Source organism: Bacillus rossius, chromosome 3 (genome assembly GCF_032445375.1).
Source record: "Bacillus rossius redtenbacheri isolate Brsri chromosome 3, Brsri_v3, whole genome shotgun sequence".
Taxonomy (NCBI): domain Eukaryota; kingdom Metazoa; phylum Arthropoda; class Insecta; order Phasmatodea; family Bacillidae; genus Bacillus; species Bacillus rossius.
Window position 1 is genome coordinate 26,355,215 of NC_086332.1, and position 25,816 is coordinate 26,381,030.

Below are 25,816 nucleotides of genomic sequence, written 5' to 3' on the forward strand. Positions count from 1 at the left end.
CTCATACAGCGGTGCCTAACACATGGCATGGAGCACTTACTTATTTCCTGACACAATAACTTGACTCGTGCAGATGTGATGCAAGGGTGCGTTCTGTCAGCGGTACAACATTCCTTGATTAAAACTAAAATGTCGTGCTTGCAGATAACGTATCATGGTAACAGTTATATTATGACTTAACATAAATTATTATGGGAATTAAATACCTACACTCGTACTCATACAGGTGCCTAACACATGGCACAGAGAACTTACTTATTTGCTGACACACAATAACTTGACTCATGCAGATGTGATACAAGGGTGCATTCTGGATACTTTTAACATATGTGCTTGGACATGGTTTAAGGTGTCTTCGTCCCTCCGAAGGCCGACGGGCGCAGGTTTCAGTTTAGGGCCATGCCATTCGGCCTGAAATGAACCCCCACTACTTTTCAGGAGATGATGACGAGGATACTGGTAGGTTATGTGGGTCAATTCGCTATCGCCTACCTGGACGATGTGATAGTCTTCTTGGAAACGTGGGAGGATTACGTCCGACACCTGGCATTAGTACTGGAGCGCTTAGCGACACACCACCTGATGGCCGCTCACCACAAGCGCCACATCGGGACACAGGAGGTAGAGTTCCTGGGCCACATTGTGAGCGCCGAGGGTAACCGCCTCTAGCCCGGCCACCTGTGTAAGATCGCGGAGGCAAAGGTGCCACGGACCCGAAAGCCACTACAACGTTTCATCGGCCTCGTGAATTGGTTCATATGCTACATTCCTGAGTTCCCTCGAAAAATAGTGCCACTAACTGACCTCCTGTCACAGCAATCTCGGTACCACTGGAACAACGCGGCCCAACACACATTTGACGAAATCAAACCACGTTCACACAGTGCCACATGCTGGCACGAGTGAACCCCGAGCGCCACCTGTTCCTGCAAACAGACGCAAGCGCCCTCTGGGTGGGGGCGGTACTGTTCCACGTGAACCCGAACAGCGACAAGGAAGTAGTGGACTACGCTAGTGCCAAGTTCGGTCCGGCCGAACGCCGGTACCATAGCAATGAGCAAGAGTGCCAAGCGGTAGTGTGGGCGATGAAAAAGTACTGCCCCCACTTAGAGGGGAGAAACTTCACGGACGGACAACAGGTGCCTCACGTTGCTACATACTATGCAAGGGAGAAAGGGGAAATTGATCAGGTGGGCGCTGTTCCTTCAGTCCTTCGATTTCGAAGTAGAACATGTCCCTGGCACTGAGAATCAGCTACCCGATCTACTGTCACGAGAACCTGATGCCAAGACCCAGCTGACAGACGGCTAGGACTGGGAAGGAATACTGCCCCCTAGCCCACAAGACGAACGGACACACCCGGACTCGACGTGCACGCGCATCACCGCCGACGCGCACAGCGACGAAGATCCACCGAGTACAGTGGCCGACGTCCACAATCGCGTCCTCAGAGCTCAGGAGACATCGCGGGACTCCAACCGACGCCGTAAGCAAGCAACAACCTGCCACAGCAGCAGCTGAGGAGGCGCACACTCTGACCTCCACAGGCGCCACGACGCCGCCCCTCGGCCAGCCTGCCGCAACAGCAGCCGGGGAGGCGCGCACTCTGACCTCCGGGCTACTCTCGCGAATAGAACTTAACGTAATTCGTCGAGTATACGCCTGCCGACTGCAATCTTAAAAACTTTACCACTTAATATTATCTTCGTGGTCCTGCGACTCACACAGGTGAGCCCGGGTACGAATCTATCTACAGCTCATCAAGGGAGTGGCCGTTAATCCACCCTAACTCTTCGTCGACCCACAAATCAATGTAGGGATCTTGTTTGCAAGTGCCGCAACGTAACATCCATGAAATACGTAATTAATTATCAGTGCGAGTGTATGTAGTGCCAATGAATTTTTTGTCCAGTGTAATTGTTTAACTTGTGCCCCCATCCACACTATGTGAGATGCGAGATTAAAAAACCAGCACCTAAATACTGTTTCTTTATTTCGCAAGTGCCTGCTGAACAATTAGGAAACAGTCCTCTATACTGTTTAGGGCCAGTGCTTATTAGGAGTAGGGACTCCCACCATCAACAGCCATCGATCCTAGTGGAACACGCAGGGGCAAAAACCCACGACCACCTCGGTTAATCCTCGAATTAACCTGGCGCCCGCCGGAGATTACCTTTAGAGCCACTGAAAACCACTAGGACCGCCCCGGATCTCGATCACGTGACCGCGGAAGACGGCAAAGGTATTCAGTGGAATCACAAAGGAAAAAAGGACGAACATTGAAACTATATGCAAGTTAGGGGTCAGATTTATAGACTGTTGCAAAATTCTTGTGAACTGTCAGCACGATAGTGATTGATAAGTGTCTCATGCACATTCTTTGTAGCACCATAGCAATAGCCATGCAGGCAGACCATGCTACGAGCCTCCAGCCTCGCTATTGTGCATCCTGTGTACTGCCAGGAACACCCATAGTCCGATGTGCGACATGCAGAGCTTTCTCCTCTTGAGTGTCTGAGTGACGTCAGTTTCATCAACCACAAGGATGACTTCACCCGTCAGGGTGACAAGGGATGGAAAAAACCCAGGCACTACTTCTTTAAGATTTAACAATATATTATTTAATTCATTAAGAGCGCAACTCTTCAGACTGTATAAGTACAAAATCCCAGTGGACCACATTATCATTTTAGAATAGTAAAAGTAACACAGAGAAAGTTTTAATTGCAAATATAGTTTTACAAAAATTGTGTTTGGTTTTCATCTTAAGGTCTAAATCACAACAACAATCATTTGGTTGTAGTTTTCAAAAGAGTATGCTGAGAAATTGAGTGACCAACAACTTCAATCGTGTGTTTCACTCGCGCATTTATTTCCCGATGCATAGGGTGAGGCACATTTGTGGCATCCCAAAAAAGCCATGTGGGCACTTTCTCTTGCCAGGTTGCCTATATCTTGGGCTATAACCACTGATTTTGTGGCTGTGGGCCAGGATATGGGTGCTTTGTGAGCTACGAGGGCGACTAAGCCGTGCCATCTGCTACCAATCACGTCCCGAGTGTGGCAGATATGAGATCCCAGTATTAATTACTGGGGTAACTGTGAATAAACAATAGTAGTCTACAGACCAATGGCCAGCTGGTGGGTCGTTATTTTGGCAACTGGCTGTGAAAGGCAACCTGGAAGAAGATCGGCGCACAGCAGGAAGCAGTCTCGTTGGCAATTGCACCATAGGGATCTCAATGTGCTGATAAAATGTGAAATGTGCCATACTACGACTGGAACTTGCAGGGCTGAGGAACTCTGCATGCACAATTGAATAGAAGAGCATTGGATGGTGCCTTTCTGGACCATCCTAAGCAAGATGGTAGCCAAAAGCAACGCAACCTTCAACAAGCAGCGGGACCTCAGGGAGTTTGGGGAACCAAGGGATTATTTACCCCTCCCCAGCAATTTAAGGTAGCTGTTGAATCTGAGGAAAGAAAAAAAAATGAACATTAAATTTTTTTTTAAAGTGTGTTGTAGAAAAATAAAATTAACACATTATTACTCTCGCATAATTAAACCTTATTTGTCAATTCCCCAAGAACTCTTGACAAAAGAAGTGCATAAAAATATAATAAATAAAATATATCAACTTCCAAAGGGCTCAGTTTCCCTTTGGGTGTGCTAGGGTCCACTGTCAATTTACTTACTGTGCTTTTATGAGCCCTATGCGACTTCTAACCTTCACCCATTTCCTGGCATCTGTACTTGGCTACGTGTGTGTGAATGCATGCGGAAGGTCATTTTTGAACAGCACGCCTGCCAATCCAAGAAGAGGAAAGGCATCACCGTAAAATAAGTGCTTTGTATTTCTATTGAATTAATTCTCCAATTATTGCCATAATATTGTCTTTCACCCCAAGTGTTATTTTCTTTCCTGGGCAAACAGATGTCTCGATGCTTTTTGTTGTATATATATTTTTTTAAACATTTAGATTTGTACTTAACCTGAAGGGGAGCCGAGCATTCCTGAAGCTGACCAGGTTTCATATAAGGTTTATTAATTATGGTTTTGAAATAAGTGTAATTTTGATATGAGACTGCTTGTATTAGTTTCACAAGTGGATTTATGATTTGTTTTTATAACATCTGTGGTACTTTTTGAATAAGTCCAAAGTATTTTGCATGGTGTGGGTTTGCCACCCTGCGACTAATGTCATCTCTCAGCCCAGTCGAACCCCATCACTTGTTGAGGCTGGACTGTGCAGCACTGACATCAACCTGACACACTACTCATCCCTTCAATTTTATTAACTTTAAATACTATAAACTCTTTTATTCATCCTCAGGCCATCACCTCAGGAGGTTGGCTGCTTAATTAATCAAACTATGATACCGCTATACCGCTAGGGAGTTTGGAAATTAACACTATGTTCTAGCCAGCCACGTGAGTTCACTGATGCTTATTTATAATTTGTTTGTATTTATCACTATGTATATATGTGAGTCGTGTAGCATGTAAAAAATGTGCATTGCTGAAAGTGTTACTTCTTAACCACATGTGAGGGTGCGGAGATACATAGATGTGTGGAGCACCCTAAGAGCCCACATGCATGTAAGTTCATCAAGCATGTCGGCAGCAGGTCAGATCTGTGGACAAGGTTCTACTATAAGGGGTTATTTATCTGGTTTCCCTACGCCAGCCTTGAAATAGGTGTTTCAGCCGGGTCCCTGCGCTCTTTAAAATGTTCGGCCGTGCAAAGACCCCAGTTGCAAGAAATTAATATTATAAAAGCCTGTATTAATGTTTTAACAATGTCTTGTGTAATCATAAGATCCTTGGGGCATAAACAGTAAGGTTACAACAATCAATAAATACATGTAGGGGTGCGTGGCACTGGTTATACTGTGCTGTTCTCCACCGCAATTCAAATCACAAGGATGACAGAGTATTAATTTTTTAACCCTGGTTTTTGAAAGAATTGGCTTTTTCGGAAAATGGTAAACTAACCAACGAAATAATTTTTTTTGCAGCATTTACAATTACCATTTTATTTTCCCGCGCAGTATTTATTCTACAGACAGTTTTTTTTTTAAATTTATATAAACAATTTTATCACGTCTGTATTCATCGACGATTGGCACTCGTCATGGTCGTAGCAAACCATTAACTGGAGTCAATGCTACAAATCTATAGCTTTATTTTAGTCAAACTTCTGTTGTATATGTATTAAAAAAAAAACCCAAGCTATAGGTAGTAAAAACTGAGCAACATTCATTTGAAACTTAAGTCAAACAAGAAAGAGGAAACTACCGATAAAAAATTATTTATGTATAAATGAGGTAATTAAACTAATTACATGTATCAAATGTATTGTTACGATTTTCCTGCGGGTTCGTAAAGGATAGCCCAATTAATAGATTTTATTTCACACACAGTTTTATTTATTTCCACTACTTATGTCACTTACAATTATTATTCTAAGATGGCAAATAATTAACTACACTTAAAGAAATGTCTATTCCCCAGTCACTCGTTTCACACACCTCGCTGGGCCGCACTTCCGGCGCAACTCTCGCCGCAGCACCCCTCGTGGGTCTCCGCCGCGGGACTCCGTCGCCGCACTCCGCCGCCGCCACACTCTTCGCCGAGATCCCACACGACGACTCGCTCGCAACTTCACTCGGGACTCCACCGTGCCCGCGACTCTATCGCCCGGAAACTCCCGACTCCACTGAACTCACTCACTCCCTGCCCTGGAACCTTCGTCCAAGGACTTCGCCACTCTGCCGCACCCGCGGCACTATCGCCCGGAAACTCCGCCGTGGGAGAACTCCCGACTCCACTCACTCACTCAGACCCTGTCGAAGGTCAGCCCAACCTCCTTATATAGCCCTTGGGTTCCCGTCCAGAACAATCGGGAATGTCTCCGAGATATCGCGCGACCTTCGCCGTCGAAATGTCCAGAAACGCGTCGTGAGTCCTGTCGAAGGACGCGGCGGCTGCTCAAAGAACGCTGATAAACGCAACAAGCATCGGGTTCCCACAAAACGCGCCGATAAACATGTCTGAGTCCTTTTATGCCGCAGTGCGGCCTCTTTTAAGTAACTCGATCTGAGGCAGGTGCGCGCTGCGAAGGTCAGGATGTCGCGAGATAGTATGACACGAGATACCAGGGAGAGGATGCTGGTGGAAGGGGGCGCAGACAGGCCGAACTAGCGCGGCGACGCCAAACACTGCAGCCAAGCGCGATCGTAACAGTATTTTATAATTTGCTTTAATGGAAATCAAACTGTCATAAACTTCAACAATTGTTGATAATCACCATTTAAACAACATGTATACACAATTTAACGTACATTTCCCTATTCAAACTAAACAAAGTATCTCCAGAGTGACATCACAAATTGTTAGAAAGAGACACGATAGATACGCAAAAGCACACCGTCTGATTGATGACATCAACAAGAAAGGACCTGTTGGCATTATTTTTTGCAAATGCATCCACCAGGAATAGAACAATGAACTTAAACCATTTAAGTGATTAAATATTGGAAATAATAATTTTTTTATCTATTTTTTGGATTTTTTTTCGGAAATGTTTGGTTGAAATTTAAAGATTTTTAAGTTCCCCGTCAAGGGCAAGAGGAAAATGGCCCCTCTCTGTGAAAAATTTCCACTCTCTGAGAAAAATTGCCCCTATTTGAGGAAATTTGGCTCTTCAGAATTTTTTGAGGAAAAAATGGGAAATTTTCCCTCGAAAAGGAAATTTTCCTCGGATTTTTTTTTTTTTTAGTAATTTTGAGGATTCTTGAGTCGTTTTTGAGGAAAGGATGGGAAATTTTGAAATCAATTGTCGCCATGATGTCACAATCAAAGATGGCGGTCGGTACCACGGCACCACCCCTGCACCCTGGACGAGTATCGGCATTTCTATAATACCAAATATTTGATACTACTGTCAAGTGTATAGAAGATTTTAATAATAACAAAACCGTTGAAATTACAAAAGGAGTAATGCGTAAGCCTATTCTATATTTTTTATTATACATTAAGTATGCCGATTATTTGAACTCCAGTTTTAATGTATTCGGAGATATATTTTGCCATGATAAAATCACTCTTAGCTCCTTTTCATTTCACAAGGAAGACTATATATATTTGTGTGTGTGAAACACACATATATTTAATTTAAATTTTGATCATACAATCTTTTAAAATTTTACTTTATATAATTTGGTTTTATTCACCGAGTAATTAAAATAAAACGTACTCCTGTTTCATCTTATATCAGATACCGTCAATATTGTAAGATTTTTAAAGCAATCACATTTATTATTGAAATTAATACTAGAGGTATAGAAGTTATTATCTTGCGTATAATAAAGGTCATGCGAGAGACCAGACCGCGATTCCAGGTTCGGAGCTGGCTGGCAGCCCTGTGCGTATATCGTGGCCACCACTGACGTAAGGTATGTCACGCGTGCCTGGCAAGATTAGATTACAAGGGTCGTCGCTAACCCCCCTCACACCTCCGCTCCCCACGCATCGCCCTGCCTCGGCGCTGTTATCTATCGCTGATTGGCCTTGGAAACTCCGCGGGCCGTGGCGAGAGCGAGCAACGATGCTATTCTCGACGCTTCGGGCGTCGGGTCGGCGCAGGATGACGCGACGGGCCCCAGCTGCACTCGTAAGTTCTAGAAGGGCGCCGGAGACTACTTAAGCTGGGATGGCTGTTGACTGGAAGAAGGAAGATGAAGATGGCGCAATGTCAGGCTGCCTTTCGCTCCGAGAGCCAGCAGTTCGAGCCGGTTTACTGGCTCGTCTGCCCACTTCTGTTTTAACTGTGGCTGCCTGGGCAGCTATGGCTGGGCCGACGAGTGAAGTCGCCCGCCCCTGGGGGCGCATGCGCCCCTGGTTAATAATAACCCAGGAGTTCCCAACCTTTAAATGCGGGCCGCAAGGCCCAAGCACCCAACTCCAGCATGGTTGATTTTTCAGCCCCTCCAACTCTTCTTACCTGGACCCTTCTTCCTTCTTGTCCAGTAGTTACCTGCTTGCTTAATGCATGTTATTTGATCCCCGCATGAACCGGCCCAGGGTTTTCCCTGTGTCTATGCAGGTTTTACCTGGGTCACATTAGCTAGCTTTAAGCTAGGCGACCAATGGGGCGTCAGTCATGGCGCCAATCGCAGCCATGGCTGGCCAGTAAACCCCAATAGCACATGATGCACGCGCCCTTGTCCTGCATGGTTAAAAACCCGCATGGTAGAGTGTATAGGCTTCGGCCTGAGACACACTTAGGTCCTCCCCTAACCTGGACCCTCCCCTACACACTTAGAATTAACTTAGGCTAGGAAAAAAAAATCCACGGGATATTTTGTGGCGATGATGAGTGTCGTTAGTGCCACGGGCGCGGCGATATTTTGGCGACAGAGTTCCACGGGGTGTGCCACGTGAGTTCCACGAGGAGTGCGGTCCAGTGAGGAGTGTGGACCGTGGAACTTGACGGACTCGGAGTAACTTGGGAGGCATTTTTAAGTAAAATTATTTATTAGTGATGTAAATATTAGTAATCAATAAACTGTAATAAAACTTAATTGGGCTATCCCTTACGAATCCAGTTCTTCCCCACAATATAAATCGTAACAGTATTAATGAAATAAAGGTCACAAAATTTTCACCATTTTCATATTTTTCCACAGGGATTACTTACTATATGTAAACTTCCAGAAGATTTAGTAGATTTAGTTATAGGAAAATATGTTTATCCCTATAATTGCATGGATATTTTGATCTACATATTTAGTAAATACGTCTAAATCCATTTATCAAACTAAACTCATTCCGTTTAGATCTAAAAAAAATACAAAACCCTGTTACAGATGTAAATGTGAAATTTCATAAAATGATGACTAAGAGAAGGTAGAATAAATATGAACGTAACAATATCATAAATTAATTTTGATTAGCTAACTACATCCTTACCACCCCGTTCACGGTAGAATTTTGGAAAATGGTAACAAATAGCTTGTAGATTTTATGTCTATATATAATTCAGAATACTTTAACTCCAGCATGATAAGTTTCAGAGATATGATCTTTATAACAAAAAAGTTAAAAATAACCTGACCCCTTTACACCCCATTTGCGGTAGATTATCGAAAAATGGTAAAAAAAAAAAAAAAAAAAAAAACGCTCTGAAACTCATTAATTAGGTAGTTAATTCTTGCTCAGTTTCTTATCGTATACTTGATATGCTTCGGTGATACAAAATTTTACTCTAAAACCTTACTTTTACTAATTAAAAAAAAAGAAAAACATGCAAGGTAACACATTATAATCGTTTTTCATGCTCAGTTTCTTACCACATGCTTGATTTGCATTGAAGGTATGATTTTTTTTATAATAACTTAAAACTGATCCCCTTTTTAGCTCCCTTAACAGTTGAATTTAGAAAAATGAAGAAAAATAACCCTTAACTATCATCCTTAGTTCTAGTATTTTTGAAATTTTGCCCAGCATTTTTCTACTTAAAACCAAACTTACACCTTATACACCCTTTAGGGGTGGAATTTCACTAAATGGTCGGTGAAAAGGGGTTGCTAGTTTTGGTATGTTATCATTGATACCCACTATATTCTGTTATGTTTGATTAGCTTCGGAGACGTGTTTAATTATTTTTAAACTATCTATATATATCCCTTTTTCACCCTGGGGTTAAAGTTAGCCAAACACCTTACTGAAAAAAATGTCATCAATATCGGCCAAGCAGTTTCGATTGATGCGGGACTAAACCAGGGCGCCCTAGGCGAAAAACCTTAATTGCCCCCCCCCCCCTCCGGCTGGACACCCGAAAAAAAATTTTCTTGCCTCAATATACATCACGTAAGCCTAAGATTTTGTCAAGAATCAAATGAATCAAATGTAAGCAGGCTTGTGTTTTTTTTTTACTTTTTTTACTTATTACAAATCATAAACAGGTCACCGTGGACTTTAAATAATTACTTATATAAATATAAACATTCCAAACTGTTACAAAAATCCATTTTCATCTAGTTTCAATAATCGTTAAAAATATTATATCAGCTGTTATGTGTCGTGCTGCGCCGCCCCCAGCTACTTGGCGCCCTAGGCGGATGCCTAGTTCGCCTATATGGACGCGCCGGCCCTGGACTAAACAGACAAATATTTTAACAACTAAATTTTTGAGTTATAAATATTGTGAGTAGCAGTTTTAATTAAAAATATAATTTCATCCAATTTACATACTTTTCAGCTCGAACAGTTTTATTATTACTGTATATATGACCCCCTAATGTAAAAAAAAGCGTAAAAATGTATCAACAGGTTAATATTACGAAATTTCTTTTACCATCTATTTAAAACCTTCATGTAGATGCTAACTACAAAAGTAGCTACTGTGCAGCCCAACTTGCAACAATAGTTATTCTACGATCTTTTATGTTATTATGGACTGGTGAACGTTTTCACTTACTTAAAGTAAAGGGAATACAAAATAGTAATAATTTGATTTTTAAACATTCAGACAAAACATTTATTAACCAACACATACATTATAAATATTTTCTTCCATTCTATTGTCATTTTATTTTTTTTCAGCTGCACAAAGATCAAAATATCTCCATACAAAACATACTTGGCACATCTAAGTCATCAAAATATAACATCTGGTAACAATGAAAGTGGCGCACATTATCACATTTCATACACCCTATTTTCAATGGCTTTCACCTCACGTGGTGACAGTAAGTTATTTAAGACATGCAGGAAGAGACTAACGGAAATGCCACCATGCCATTGTCTCTTCAGCTCTGTAAATGTTCTTTTCTTGCTCTTCAGCAAGTGCGGCGTAGGGCAGTTGGAAAGCCTTTGTGCCTCTGTCAAAACTGCAGCCATTGTATCAGTTGTTCGAGGAATCACTAGAAGGAAGTTGGTATAAAATGAATTCTACAGGTTGCTGTTTCATTAGGCTTGGACAACGTTTTTTTTTTTAAATACAGAAAAGTAATGTCCAAGCCAGTCTGAATCAAAAATTACTGCGATTATAAGTACAGAGAAACGATAATGTACGTACCTAATCTCTAATGTTATAAAAAAGTCCCTATTTTAGACGTTTCCATAGTCCAAGAGATTTTTTTCAGTCTGAGAGTGCTTGTTTATTTATTTATGAAGCAACTAAACTCTTATTTTTGGATATGTGTAATGGATAACTTACCTTTGGAAGTGTATTGGTAGTTTGTATTGTAATATAAGTTTTATAAAAAATGCCTATATTACTACAGTTTTGTGAAATGTGCCATCCTCTCTTTTAGCTAACATGGACTAATTGTGTCTTTATCATCACTAGCAAGGAGATAGTTGCCATCCCTGCTTCACGTCATAGCATTCAATAAGTATTTCTCAAATGGCAGGTCAAGAACTATGATACCGCTAGGTTTTAAGGTATAAATTGGTAGAATTCATTTTCAGTCAAGAGTTCTTGTAAGAGTTTGAAATCACTCTATGTATCAGTTATATCAAACTGTTCCTATAGTTATAAATTGGCCAAAAACTTTGGATATGTATTAATTTAAGATTTAATCTTAAACATAAAAATCTTTTTGCTTAGCACATACAGAGCGAGCTATGTAAATGGAATAAAACCAAATATATTGAAATTATAAATGTAAAATATATCTAATTTTTACATTTTTCATGGTAGCAGGACTGTAAAGCCTCTGAAAATAGCAAAACCAGTTTCATTGTAAGTTTTATAGATAACCATGAAACCTTTGGCGTTTCTTACTTAGATACTGTAAATGGCATATAGTAGTCCCGGGAACTATGGCTTGTGTAGGGTGTGTCTACTGTAGCAATACATGGCAAACAAATGAACAAACAGTATGTTTACGAGGCCTATTTGTTTTACGTAAGGTTCCTACACTCACGCACACACTTAGTTGCATACCAGAGCTTTTGAAACACAATCATTACACCATTCGCTGCCCTTTGGTGATACACTACTAGTCAAAAGTCTCTTGCCTAAATGACATTAATACAGCTATTAAAAAAATAACATATATTCAGTTTATTTTTAATAATCACATAAACACACAAAATTACGGTGAAGCTTAACCACCCTGCAGTGTTTGTATCGTCCAGTGCTAAACGGAAGTGTGAAAATGGAGAACACATAAAGTGCTGGTAATACATATCAACAATCCAGGCTGGACATCCATGAACACAATAAACACTATGACACAGTACAATTCAGTTCGAAATATTACTAGTCATTTTATACTTTAGTTGGCCTCACTAACACACTCGCTCTTAGCCTACTTTTCAGATCAAACCATTAATTAAGTTAGTAATCGAAATTACAATATATTTTAGAAGTGTTACTTCATTAGTACATTATCTGATAAGTATATAATAAACAACAGCAACTGCAATCTGATGATTAAACGTTCTGAATATTAGGAAGTTATAGAATAAATAATGCAATTAAAAATAAATACCATAGACAGAACAACCTTTCTTCACTAGCTCAGTCTTTCTTGAAATGTTTCTAGTCTTGCTAAGAAAATTATCGCTGATTTGACGTTGCCAGTTGTATCATCTACATCTTAACGAGTAGACTGCATTTTGTCGAACACTTAGAAAATTACCTGGATTTTATTACACTTAGACAGTGACTAGATGTTTTGGTACACTTATAGTAGTAGTGTCTAGATGTCTTAGAACACTTAGAAGGATAATTCCTGAATATTTTAGTACACTTAGATATTGGCTAGATGTTGAAAGCAACGAACATCGACCTGTAAATTTAGGTAAAGTTTTGACACATTGTGAGATTTCCAAACACATCTCCGGGTTGCGCGGCCGAGTTCTGACTGAACTGCTTCTTGCCAGCAATGGCGTCATTGCATACCAAACAATGCTTAGAATGAATATCCATCATTAACAAATGCTAAATAATTACCTAATTGTCAACACTTTAGTGGCTATATGATTTTCTGACCAATGGCGAGAACAGCTGTGTGTTTCTCGGACATTGGCCGAGTAACAGAGGAATATTAATCTTCCTAGATGTTGTGAGAAGTTGCTGTAAAATAGATACGGGATGCAAATTTCTCGTGATACACGTAGCCTCTACAATCTTCCTCTTCAACCTGGTTTCTGTGTAGTCAAATCATTGAAACCACAGTGCCCAAAGCACAGCATTTAACAGTGAATTAACTGAATTGGAATTGAATTGAATTCAAACCATTTGGAGTGCCATGGCAATTAGTGTACAAAGAGTTGATCATATGCTAGAAGTTACCTTTTGTACCAAACAGGCACAAAAGGTTTCTTGTACTGTGGGGGTTGGAGTTGCTGAAGGAAGTCTGAACGTACATTATACACCCATCATTGAAGGTCGACAAGCTGGGCAGAGTCATAGCTGTTGTATTATGTTTGAGGTGCATACGGATAGTAAATATCAATAATGAAACTTTATTATTCAGATGGAGGCAAGATACTTAAGTCACAGATGGCCGTTCAAATGCTTGTAAGTCGTAGGACACTGCATTGGTTATTTTTCTATTCCTATCTTTCCTAACAGAGTATTGCTAATACCATAATCTTTTTTTATATATTTTCTTCAAAAATTCTTGCTGCGAAGCTATTTTGTTAGAAAAATTTCCCAAATTAAAAAAAAAATTACGTTCTTTGAATAATTCTTGCTATGGGGAAGCTTGATTTAAAAAATTCTCATGGACCTACATCATTGCTGGTTTTAACTGTATGTCATGGAGAAATCACAAGAATGAACAAGAAAGATGAATACACAGACACATAGAGAACATGCCAAAATCAGCCAAACACATAGCACAGAGAGAATTCCGCGGAAGGAGTTGGAAAAAATAATATCACAGTACAGATAAACAGTGGGCTGACAACAACGAGACAATTATAACACGAACAGAAAATACAAACACAAAACTATGACAACACAGCGATAAAAAGACGAACCCAAAGATAATACAAAACAACCTTGGACAAATCAACGACCTTGAACAACTCAACGACAACACAGCGACGCAAAGGCAAATCCAGCAATTAAACCAGTGACTAAACAAATATTCTGGACATCACAACGACAATGGCCCAGTCGAACACATTAGGCCTCATAAATGACAAACGTTGTTTAGGAAGCCTACTGTGTTCATCTGTGCCATCGTCGTTGTGTTGTATAAAATGCTTGTTTAGTTTCATCGCTGGGTTCGTCTGTTTGTTGCTGTGTTGTCCAAGGTTGGAGTTTGTCTGTATTTTCTGTTCTTGTTACAATTATTGTTTCGTTGTTGTCAACACATTGTACGTCTGTGATGCGATAGTGTTCTGACAAATTATTACCAAGGTTTCTCTCTGTGCTGACTGTGTGTCTAAGATTGGACATCGGCTGATTTTGGCTTCTTTTCTGTGTGTTTGTGTATTCCTCATTCTTGTGGTTTCTCAGTGACATACAGTGAAAACCAAGAATGGCGTGTGTCCATGGAAATATTTTAAATCAAAAAAGTTTTCGTCTTGAATATTCTACGCTCAAAGGATTCAGAACAAATAATTCTATGGAAATGTTTCGAATCAGTCTTTGTGAATAAAAAGGTCTTAATGTTTTGTAAGAAAGTAGATTTTTTTTCATTTAACAGCCATAAAACAAAATGAAGGTTTGATGTGTTGTGACAGAGGGCTCGTGATAAACCAACCCGAAAGAAAGAAGAGACTCGGGTTCCTAATAATACATGCACGGCAACCGCATCTACAAGAGGCTGTTTCTCTGAGAACTTTTGGAACAGGATTTGTCTTGTACACAACTCGTGCTGAACAAGATTCCCAAAGAATTTTCCAAAACCCCTCAGAGTAAAAATTTAAAATCACCCCAGTAAATTTTACTTTTATTCTTTAGTTCCGTATCATTGGCAACGTGTCAGCAAGTACAGACATTTTGTAATATTTAAGAAATACTTAAGTCATCACCGACTACCGCGCCGGTCAGTGCTGCAAGCGCGCGCGCTTCACATGACTGCGTTTCTGCGCATTATTATAACTCCATGTTGACGTAACACATTTTACTCCAAATAACGCCACTCAACAGCTCCTTTCTTTATTCCACTTCGTCACCACTCACAGTGTATATAATCCTGCAGACAGATGAAGAAACGTACCTATAGTCTTCGGACATAATCTGATCAACAGTACGTTTACTTTTGGTTTGGCCCAAAAATACATGACACGGTCGAAGTCGGCTAGAAAAGGAGTTGTAAGTTTAGCTAGCCTACTTCTTTGCTTTCTCATATCGCCAGTGGCAAGATGAGTGAAGGAAATAAATGCCTACAACAGCACGCATCCAACAGGTGTTCTGTGAAGTGTTGGGCATTTAGGAAACGAGAATGCCTAACAGCCAATCGGAAGGCTGGCTGGAAGGATGCTGGATTTTTTTTCGCATATCTTCGTTGGTTATAACTTCGTGGACTACTTTCCGAAATGACATTTCGAAAAGCCGTTAAATACTATTCAAGACAGATAAACATTGTCACAAGGACTATACAATCTAAGTAGGTCATAATACTCGCAATTTGATTATCTGTTAAAACCTTTTATTGGTCAACATAGATGTGGAAGACAGTGGCATAATGTGGGTATCTAAAATATGTTTATTGCTAACCTATTAAATAAGTTAACTTTTTGTATGCTATTTTATATGATATATTTTATGAAGTAACTTAATTATTTTAAAGTATAAATGAGCATGATTTCAATAGTGGCAAGTAAACAAATGAAAGTATATTTAGCATTCAACGCTCGAAAAAATTCGTTACTTTCTTTTGGTCATTATTTATCGCCAGAAATAACTTACATCGAGGTTCAGTTGTGTTAGAGCACAGCTATAAACTATTTATGATTGGAATTTAAGATACGTTACTAGAAGCTGAACATTTTGTTTTACGAACTTTAAATGTATACTATTATAGCTGATTTTATTATATATATATATATATATATATATATATATATATATAAAGTGTTTCACTTAATGATTTCGAAACCATTTGAGTAAAAAAAAAAACTTTTTGCAAAAGGCAATTAATATTATTATTATTATTTTCTATCTATAGTCATGAGATATCTAATATTATGTTTTGTCAATATTTTTCAAAACACGAACTCGCCTATTCCTGAGTCATTTCTTATTTTTACCACCTTTTGTAAAAGTAGTAACTATGCTAATACATTGTTTGGTGACGCCCTCTTCTTAATGCATTTAAGCTGGCTACCACATAACTCATAAAAATAACAGAAACTATTTCATAGAATCTTAAAATAAAATACCCAATCCTGGAAAGGTAGCTCACCAGGAATTTGTTCAAGGCCACTTGATTAAAAGTTATCGTAGGCTGCTATGTTAAGCACACAATGAAGATCATGACAATAAAAACCCACTTAAATAATAATACTAGTACCTATATGCAAATATCGCATATCTTTATAGTACGTAGCCAGTGAAATTTGTGAGATAAATTTCAATCTCGACGATAGTTAATGCACCCATTAGTATTCTGTATTAAATTTTTTTTATCAATCCATCCGTTTTATTTAATACGAGATTTTTAAAATGTTATAAGGCTACATTAAAAAATATTTTTAACAGTAACTGTGATAACATCGAAGCAAAGTTTGATCCGCGAAAACCAACAGTAAGAAAATCATCATCTGGAAATATTTGCTATTTTCTGGGACTACCTGCTTCCAAACACGAAGATTCCACAGGTCAGACACGTGATGATATGTTCCTTACAACTCGGAGGAAGGGGGGGGGGAAGGGGGAAACACAGAGATGTTTAACGTGTTGCACGTGGCAAGAAGCGCGTGTTTAGCACAGCTTCAGAACACAAAAAAGGTCCCCCATGGACTGCAAACAGCGATGAGCTGCTGGACGCCACAGAAACGTGAAGTGGTTCGGCGGAGTCGCGTGATGTCCGGGAGCCTCCAGTTGGAGGAGCGGAGGTCCCGACGGAAGGTCCTCGACGCCGACGCTCAGGTCCAGTGGGGCGGGGGTCGCCGAGCGACCTTGGGCGAGTGTCAGAAGGCCGAGTCGAACACGGCCATGGAGCGGGCGATGTCCTCGTCGGACATGCAGCAGTCCAGGAACTCTTCCAGCGTCACCACCCCGTCCTTGTTGATGTCCATCTTCTGTCGACACGCACAACCGCCGCGTCCTCTTCACACGCAGTCCAGAGTAGCGCCTCCGTGTTCAACCAACCAAACTTTATTGTTAGAGACTGGAAAAAATTCGCGGTTTCAATGACCTCTAGGATAGACTCCACGATCCTCTATGTACTGGGATAAATTGCACCTGCTCATTGGATACTGACTCGTGACACGCGTTACTTGGGATGCTTGTGATTTCATACTTCTTTTGTTGAAGGTTTTTCATTGGCTTAGAGTCCTTCAGATAAACGGTGGTCCAATCACTGATTCAGCATAAAGGTGTACGAGTTTGGAGTCTAGCCTACCGCGAAATGAATCGGCGAATTTTTCCGGTCTCTATTTATTGTAACTATAGATTTTTAATCAATGACGTGAAATTTATCACAATTTCACTATGACTTGGAATATCGTCAAATAATGACGTACGGACCTGTCAAGCCTGCTAAAATGTAACACACCACTCACTGTACAATTTTATTTATTCCCTAGTCGACTAGAAAAATGGTTTTGTGGTCATATGGCCAAAATTGAATTCCAACACCTCGAAGTGGTAAAAGAGAAAGCTTTTTTTTTTTTTTTTTGAAAATTGTTTGTTCAAGTCACTGTACTTATTTCATTCTAAGAGTCTAAAGACATTACTCAGGGACATTCAAACATGATTTTTGAGTTGCCTGAGATACAGTAAAAAAAAATCAGCTTAACATGAAAAATGTATTTATTTTCCAGTAACACACAGTGCTAACTAGGTTGTAATGCATATATACTGGCCTCACTACTCTCCTTCCCCGCTACCTCCACCTAGTCGCTTTGTCATCGGTCCATCTGAAGCGTTCTGCGGACTTCCTGACTTTATGGAGTGGCGTGACTAGGACGCCACTATTCTGGGATCTTCCGGCATCGGGTCGACCCTGATGACGCGAAACGTCAAAAGGATCCGAGACCGTTACATAAGGGGAGCTGAGGGGTATAAAAGCGGTGACGCCTGCATCCGAGCCAATAGAGTGGGGAGTGAAGAGAAGAGGGAGAGCGACCCCTTGGTGAGCGATAACCGGACATCAAGCGACGTGCTTCGTTTGCGGAAAATGGTGTATTGGGGACTGTGTCGTGAGGCAGTGTGTTGGGACAGATGTGCGAGGCAAGAGACGAGCTGTTGGGAGAGGCACTATCAAACCGAGTTCCAACGGGGAGCGTGAACTGTGGATTGAAGAGTGATTAATTTGTGAGTAGATATTTTAAGTGTTCTAATTTAAATAATAGTGCTAGTATTAGTAATAAATTTAACTGTATTTAATTAAATGGGCTATCTTTTCCGAACCTGTTCTCCCACGCGTAAAAACACAAACGGAAAGACGTTAAACTGTATTCTGGACCGCAACTGTAGGCTACAAACCCACAGCGCGCAGAGTTTTTTCCCCGTAGTGACTTATTTTAGAAATATAAAAATTCTTTAAAAATATTTTCGTAATCCGTTTCGTGCAAAAATAAAACAAATTTTATAATATGAAGGAATTAACTCCCAAAATCTTTCACGCATATCTAAAATTGAATTGTAGCACCTCAACATGACAAGCAATACATGAAAACGTATTCACTGATTTCGGCCTGCGCTGAACATTGCTAAGATCATTAAGAGGTGCTTCGCTTAAAAATCTCTCAGGCGCGATGCTGATGGAAAGACACGCGAATCGTTGTAGCAGCCAAGATATTAATTTCTGAGGGGATAATACTATTTATTACCTATGTATATTATAAAATTCCATTTGTTACTATGGTTTTTAAAACGAAATGATTAAGCTGAGTTTGAAAAAAAACACACACAACAGTTATGTGGCCAGCGTCTACATGGATGAAATGGGGCTGACACTCAGAGGAGCTGGCTGCCCTACACGAGGGAAATACCTGTCGTTCCGGTCAGCCTGAATAATGCACGTGGAACAGTGACGGTATGAATGGGTGGTGAAGCGGGAGCACGCCACGTTTCCCACACTCCAAATTTTGGGTTCGAACCCGCTGGAATTCGAACCCCGGTCGCCTGGGTGGGAGGGGAGTGTTCTAACCACTGAATATTCCTCACCCAATTTTTTTTTTTTTAATTTGTTATTTGGCCTACAGCTCTACGCCAACAGCCAAAGGGTCAATTTGTCCTTGTTCAAACATCATTTTCGATTCGGTATCAAATATCAGCATGTATACGTTACACCCACGCCTTACCCGGGACTCAAACCCAGGACCCCTCGCACCGTAAGCCGGTGTGCATCCGACTACACTACGGAGGTCGGCGCCACTCAAATACCGCGCCTCTTGGTCAGCAATTGTATAGTCTGTGTCTTATAACTTATTAGTATTTTCTCAATAATTCTTAAGGCGAGGGAAGGCCTCATCTTTGTAATCCTTCGCTGCTCCACCACACACTGTATTTTTTTTGTTGTAAATGGAACATAAATATTCATGTAAAATTACACATATTTTTACATTTATACATTTACTCGAAAACAACTATGTCACAACAAATTAGTGTTCGCAGTAATTCTGGATTCGGATTCTAGCCCGGGCATTTATGCTTTTTGTTGTCCCAGTACCTCCAATGTATACAGTTATTTGTAAACCATTCCCTGAATAGCTTTCTAGTATTAACTGCGCACATAATAAACACGATGCAACAAAATAAAGTCAAATGATTGAATATTCTATTATATTTTCCATGCTTTATGAAAAATATGCTTAACGAAATATCAATTAAAATATAAAAATTATGTGCAAATTTCCGTGAGAAATACTGATTTCATATCTGCAAAAATTACCATAGCCATATGTTGTACAAAGTGATAATATTTTTCTTAAAGTATTACAAACTATTTCTTGGCAGCTGGTTTCCAAAAGAATCTTTTGTAAAAGCGGAGAAATTTTTTTCTGTGTTGTTCAAAGAAAATTTCATTGTGGTTCATCGGGACCTAAGCTAAGGCGTTGCGCTCATTGGGCGAGGGCCGCGAGTTCGATCCGAACACCTCGGCATGACTCATATATAAGTGGTTCGGAGATCACAATAACACTATAGGTCCCATGACATTATACTCAATAAAGTCCGAGTGCCATTACAGAATGGCGGATACCTGTAGGCAAGGCCGTAGCAAGGATTATGCGAAGGAGAGGTCCAGTACAACCATTATATATATAATATATTATGTATCCATAATTTTTCTCCATAACCGAATTTTAAAAGAAAATTTACTGCCATACTCAAATAAAACCTCAGGGAATAGCAAACTTCTAGAACTCCAACCGTTACAAGTATAAATTTGAGTAATGATTTTGCATGAAGACACTAAATTTTCATATATTGTTTTTATTTAATTAATTTTAATAATTAGTTCCTAAGTTAATCATTTGCTGATTTCTTTAAAAACAAGTCATAAATACACACTTAATAACGTTATTAAATACATGAAACACACATGGCAATGCATGAAAGACATGCTTACAGTAACAGTTGCATCTGTGTACGAGGCAAGCCGGGAGGAAAGATATTATTGTAGCCCAATAAGTATTACAATAATTCTAATAAAATAACCTATATTGCTTTGAATTTCTTATTCTGACTTCGCTTGTTTATCTATTTCTAGGGGCATGCATATTTCGCGAAAAGATTTCGAGACTAGATGAAAGTTAAAACAGTGTAGCACAGTCTGTGTTTCGTGATTGGGTGGGTTTAACCGAGGTACAAATCGATTGTAGCAAAACCAATCACAATGACTCAGTGCGGAAGTGAACGCGTCCTGAATGGCTCTGGCAAATTAGGCAACGACTTCTCTCGCAGACGGCCGCCAATCACAAGGAAGAAACCCCCAGGTGCGAGTATACCTTGTTGCAGTCTAATAAGTGTTCAGATCTTTTCGCGAAAAATGCCTGTAAAGGGGAGGGTCCGGACCCCACGGGCCTCCTGGCTGAAGGTAAGCCCCCAGCCCACGTCGCCCCCTCGCCCCCCCCCCCCCCTCAGCTGCTCGACCATCACCTGGAATATGCGGTCCACCTTCTCCCTGACCGTGCCGTCGTCCACGGAGGGCTCCGCCAGCTTGCCCATGAGGTCGTAGATGGCCGACACGATCTCGGTCATCTCCTCCTTCGTGATGCAGCCGTCGCCGTTGATGTCGTACAGCGAGAATGTCCAGCGCAGCTTCTCCTCTAGCGAGCCTCGGGACAGCACCGACAGCCCCTGGACGAAGTCCTGCGATCACGTCCATAGAGTGGGTCACGGCAGACAAGCAGCACTGCTCTTCGCAGGCCTTACAGTTCACGCGTGGCAGTAATCATCATATTTGCTACATCTAAAAAAAAATTGGTTGTCTGTAAAGTCGGTTTACGGACGATAGTTCAACGTGACAACGTAATAACAAAACATTGATGAAATGATTGCGTACTTTTATGAATTATAAAATTGAATCATTTTTATTTTAATAATAAAAGAATAAATACTTGAAATTATACTAGTAATCAGATTTTTAAAATGCAAGAATAATTAACCTTTATTGTCAAAATTGCTGTTGTAATAAGCAATGAAAACCACATTAACTTTTCACTTCACTTTATAAACAGTCGACGAAACAGTTCACGTGTAGATGACTTGTAATTAATTTTAAAAAAATGGGTTGTCTGTAAAGACGGTTTACGGACGATAGTTTAACGTGACAACGTCATAACAAAACATTGATGAAATGATTGCATACTTTTATGAATTATAAAATTGAATCATTTTTATTTTAATAATAAAAGAATAAATACTTGAATGATTCAGTCCGTAAACCGACTTTACAGACAACCAATTTTTTAAAAATTAATTACAACTGTTTCGTCGATTGTTTATAAAGTGAAGTGAAAAGTTAATGTGGTTTTCATTGCTTATTACAACAACAATTTCGCCAATAAAGGTTAATTATTCTTGCATTTTAAAAATCTGATTACTAGTATAATTTCAAGTATTTATTCTTTTATTATTAAAATAAAAATGATTCAATTTTATTCATAAATGTATGCAATCATTTCATCAATGTTTTGTTATGTCGTCACGTTAAACTATCGTCCGTAAACCGACTTTACAGACAACCAATATTTTCGTGCGTGCAGCCGGCGTTCATCGATTTATTAGACGTTGTCACGTCAAAAGAACATTCACTCAAATAATCAAAGAAAAAACATGAAATGTTTGGAAAAAAAAAATAATACCACAAATACAACAACAAATCAGCGTCTCAACGGCTGGGTCACCCTGGTGGACAGATGATGTTGCAGTTTTGCACTGTTTGTCATGGAAAAAACTCCATAATGCAAAATAAGAAATAAAATTAAAAAAAGTTAAATGAAAACAGCAGTTGCGACGTTTCGGGATCTGGCATCTGTTCCCGTCATAAGGCACAAACAGACTTGTTTCGTCATAGGAAACCTACTGCGTTGGTCGGTGCTGTCGTTGTGTTGTTCACGATACCTGTTTATTTTAATCGTTGTGATAGTACGTTTTCTGCGTTGTCCAGGTTTGTGGTCAGTCTGAATTTCCTGTTCTTGTTGAAACTGTCTCGTCGTTTTTAGTCCACTGGGTTTGTCTGTGCTGTTTATCCATGGCTAAATTCCCTCCACGGAATTATTGTGCCGTCTGATAGTTAAGTTTTAGTCGATGTGTTTAGGTTATTGTTGAGTCCATATGTTTGACATCAGCTGATTTACGCTTGCTGTCTGTGTGTTTTGTTTTTATTTCTTATTTTTCATTCTTGAGCTCTTTCCGCATGACAAACAATGCAAAACTGCAATGTATGTCCAAAAATTGTATTAAATAAAATTCCAGATTGCATGAAATGTTTAAAGAACGTACCTGATGGACATGGTTGTATGACATTTGGTTCCACTTTCGGAAACATGTTCGAATTTTTCTCATTGCAACTCTTTATACAACTTAAAAAAAAAACTAAAGTGTTATCGTTGTGAAGAAAATTCGCGTAAGTGTAGAGATATCTGTGTTGGACGTGTGTCACGATATGCTTACTTGCTTTTTTCATAAGTGAACAAAATAGTTCTATTTATTTGATTTGAACATGGTCATGTTTAGGCATAGTAGATGCAGTTTTCAAAACAGATTATTGGTAACATTTGGGACAGTATAGAGTAAGTTCACAGCAGAAAGTTACAACAAAAAACAAATAATGTATATAATTCTAGCTACTTGCATTTTTGCAATGTACTTTTACTTTTTATTGGTTCACATATGATTTAGTTGGGTGTAGAATCAACATAAGAATATAAGAAGGCCAACTGATCAATAAACTAACTCGCGAATTTCTACGGTCTTACAAAGTGGAAAATGCATCACAGAAATCTAAAACCACCCACTTCATAAGATTGAATTTGGTAACTGATTCAACAATTTTAATACAAGCAACAATTAATAGAAGAATTTGAACGATATCTGAACAAATTAAATTATATTTGGTAAATGAAAGGAAAGCGTATGATTTTTATGTTGCATGTAAGGTTCATGTAAGGTTTTAGGCGACATAACCTTTAAGATAGTGATTGGCTACAAACTTATAAGAACATGTTTTAAATAATACTAGCTTTGATTTTACATGTGAAGGTAAAGATGAAGGCAAAAAAAATATCTAACAGACGTAAAATAATAATGCTGTACGAAAACTGAGAGTTAAAATTTGATCAGTTAGTTTAAGAAGCCATAATGAGGATATTACTTTAAAAATCTTAGTAATAAAGATGTTTGCTTAAATTGTGACGAACACACTTCATTGGTTTAGTTAGACTGTTGTTGTTGAAGTTATACTTATTAAGGGGTGACATTTTAGTGCGCAACAAAATGCGCGCGCAGCATACTAAGGAAATATAACAGGCTGAAGTCCAATGAGCATGCGCTTCTCGTCCAGTTGTGTTAAAGCGCAAAACATACAACGAATGAAAAATAGTTAATGTAACAAACAAATTGAAAAACGTATGATTTTATGTTTTTAGTATTGAACTAAAAGCTACAACTACTAACACACTTTTTTTTAAAAAATTGCTGAAACCAGCTTATACTGTTTTAGCTATTTAGTTTTATTCAGGTTTTCTTATGATTTATTACCCACGAAAAGTGAGCTAGACCATAAATGGATTCGATTATATTTACCACTTCGTTTGTTCTCTTTAATATGACGTACGCTGCTTTCCATTTAATTATATTCTTTAGATTACATAAAAATAAATTATTTAATGTTTCTTAGAATATATATATCAATTAATATTTATTGAATTTAAAGTTTATTGATCGTTTTTAAAATCTCACTTCACTCCTGTTATAGTTTAACTTAAATAAACCTTTAGCATGCATGTTAACTTTAATTTTTTTTAATCATTCAAAATAAGTGTAACTTCTAAGGCACCTACATAAGTACATACACAATTAACAACATAGAGATTTATTTCTGATAGCCAAGTGCAAAATATGACGATGATTAGGCCTATATCATTCATATAACATCTATATGTGTTTATGCTGCTATCCAAGCAGTTGGGTAAACAGATCTCTCTGAAACTCACTTCAAAGCTGAGAAGTCCACTGTGGTCTTGGTCGAGGGTGTTGAAGACGTAGTGAGCATACTGGCTGGTGTTAGCTGTCGAAACAACATAATAAATTATTTCTAAATTATATCCAATTAGTGTTACCAGAAATTTTAGTTGCTCTCCAAAACTCTACACGTAAAGGAAGGAGATACAATTATTCTGAACTCACAACGCAAACATTAAATTGAATTATATTTGCATCTAATGAAATCAGTGAAAGTGAATTTACACAACAAAATCTAAGTCTTAGGGTTTATTATGACTAAAATTATTATTTTTGAATTCTATAATACTGATTTTGGTAAATATCAATGTAACGTATTTAAAGAGTTTGAAAAGATTTTGATTGAACATATTTGCAGTAAATGTTTACAATAACACGATGCATCGTAACTTGTTGAATGTGTTACTTAAATAAAATAATGCAATTAATCTCTGATTATTTTACGAAATAAAAAGACTGCTGTCAACAAAACGGTCAAATTGTCAAGTTATTGGGGCACTACTGACTGTCTCGTTAGTGCAAAAATTCCGTTAAATAATGTAGTTTATCTGCCATTTTACCAAAAACAAAACCGCGGTAATTTTTTCCTATTGCGTATCCAGTTGTATTTTAACATAAAATATAAAAATAAAGATACTAATAGGATGTGATGACGGACAGCTATCCGAACCGCAATAAAGGGTGTGATGATGATGTTGATGATGGTGGTTTGACCAACCCGAAGGCCGGTCAGGATCTTCTCCCGCTGTGCGAAGGGATGAAGGGAGTCACGGAGCCGGGACTCACCTCCCTTGGGGAAGAACTGCGAGTAGATGCCCTTGAAGGTCTCCTCGCGCACCACGCCCGTGGGACACTCGGCCTTGAAGCCGCGGTAGATCCTCTTGAGCTCGTCCTCGGTGAAGCGCGTGGCGCGGCACAGCGACTCCAAGCTCTCGGGGCGGTACCGGGGCGGCGTCTCCAAGTCCTCGAGCTCCGGGTCT

At 39.3% G+C, this 25,816-nt stretch overlaps 1 protein-coding gene across 1 annotated transcript in view; it reads right to left on the reverse strand.

Moving 5' to 3' along the window:
• Nucleotides 1-10,526: 10,526 nt before the first annotated feature.
• LOC134530414 (Kv channel-interacting protein 1-like) overlaps nucleotides 10,527-25,816 on the reverse strand; it is a 286,452-nt gene continuing 271,162 nt past the window's right edge. Inside the window, exons 4-7 of the mRNA XM_063365217.1 lie at nucleotides 25,623-25,814; nucleotides 24,809-24,882; nucleotides 21,249-21,461; nucleotides 10,527-17,221 (exon numbers count right to left, since the gene is read on the reverse strand). Coding sequence (XP_063221287.1) covers nucleotides 17,111-17,221; nucleotides 21,249-21,461; nucleotides 24,809-24,882; nucleotides 25,623-25,814 — 590 coding nt within the window. The 3' untranslated portion in view covers nucleotides 10,527-17,110. The remainder of the gene's footprint in view (nucleotides 17,222-21,248; nucleotides 21,462-24,808; nucleotides 24,883-25,622; nucleotides 25,815-25,816) is intronic.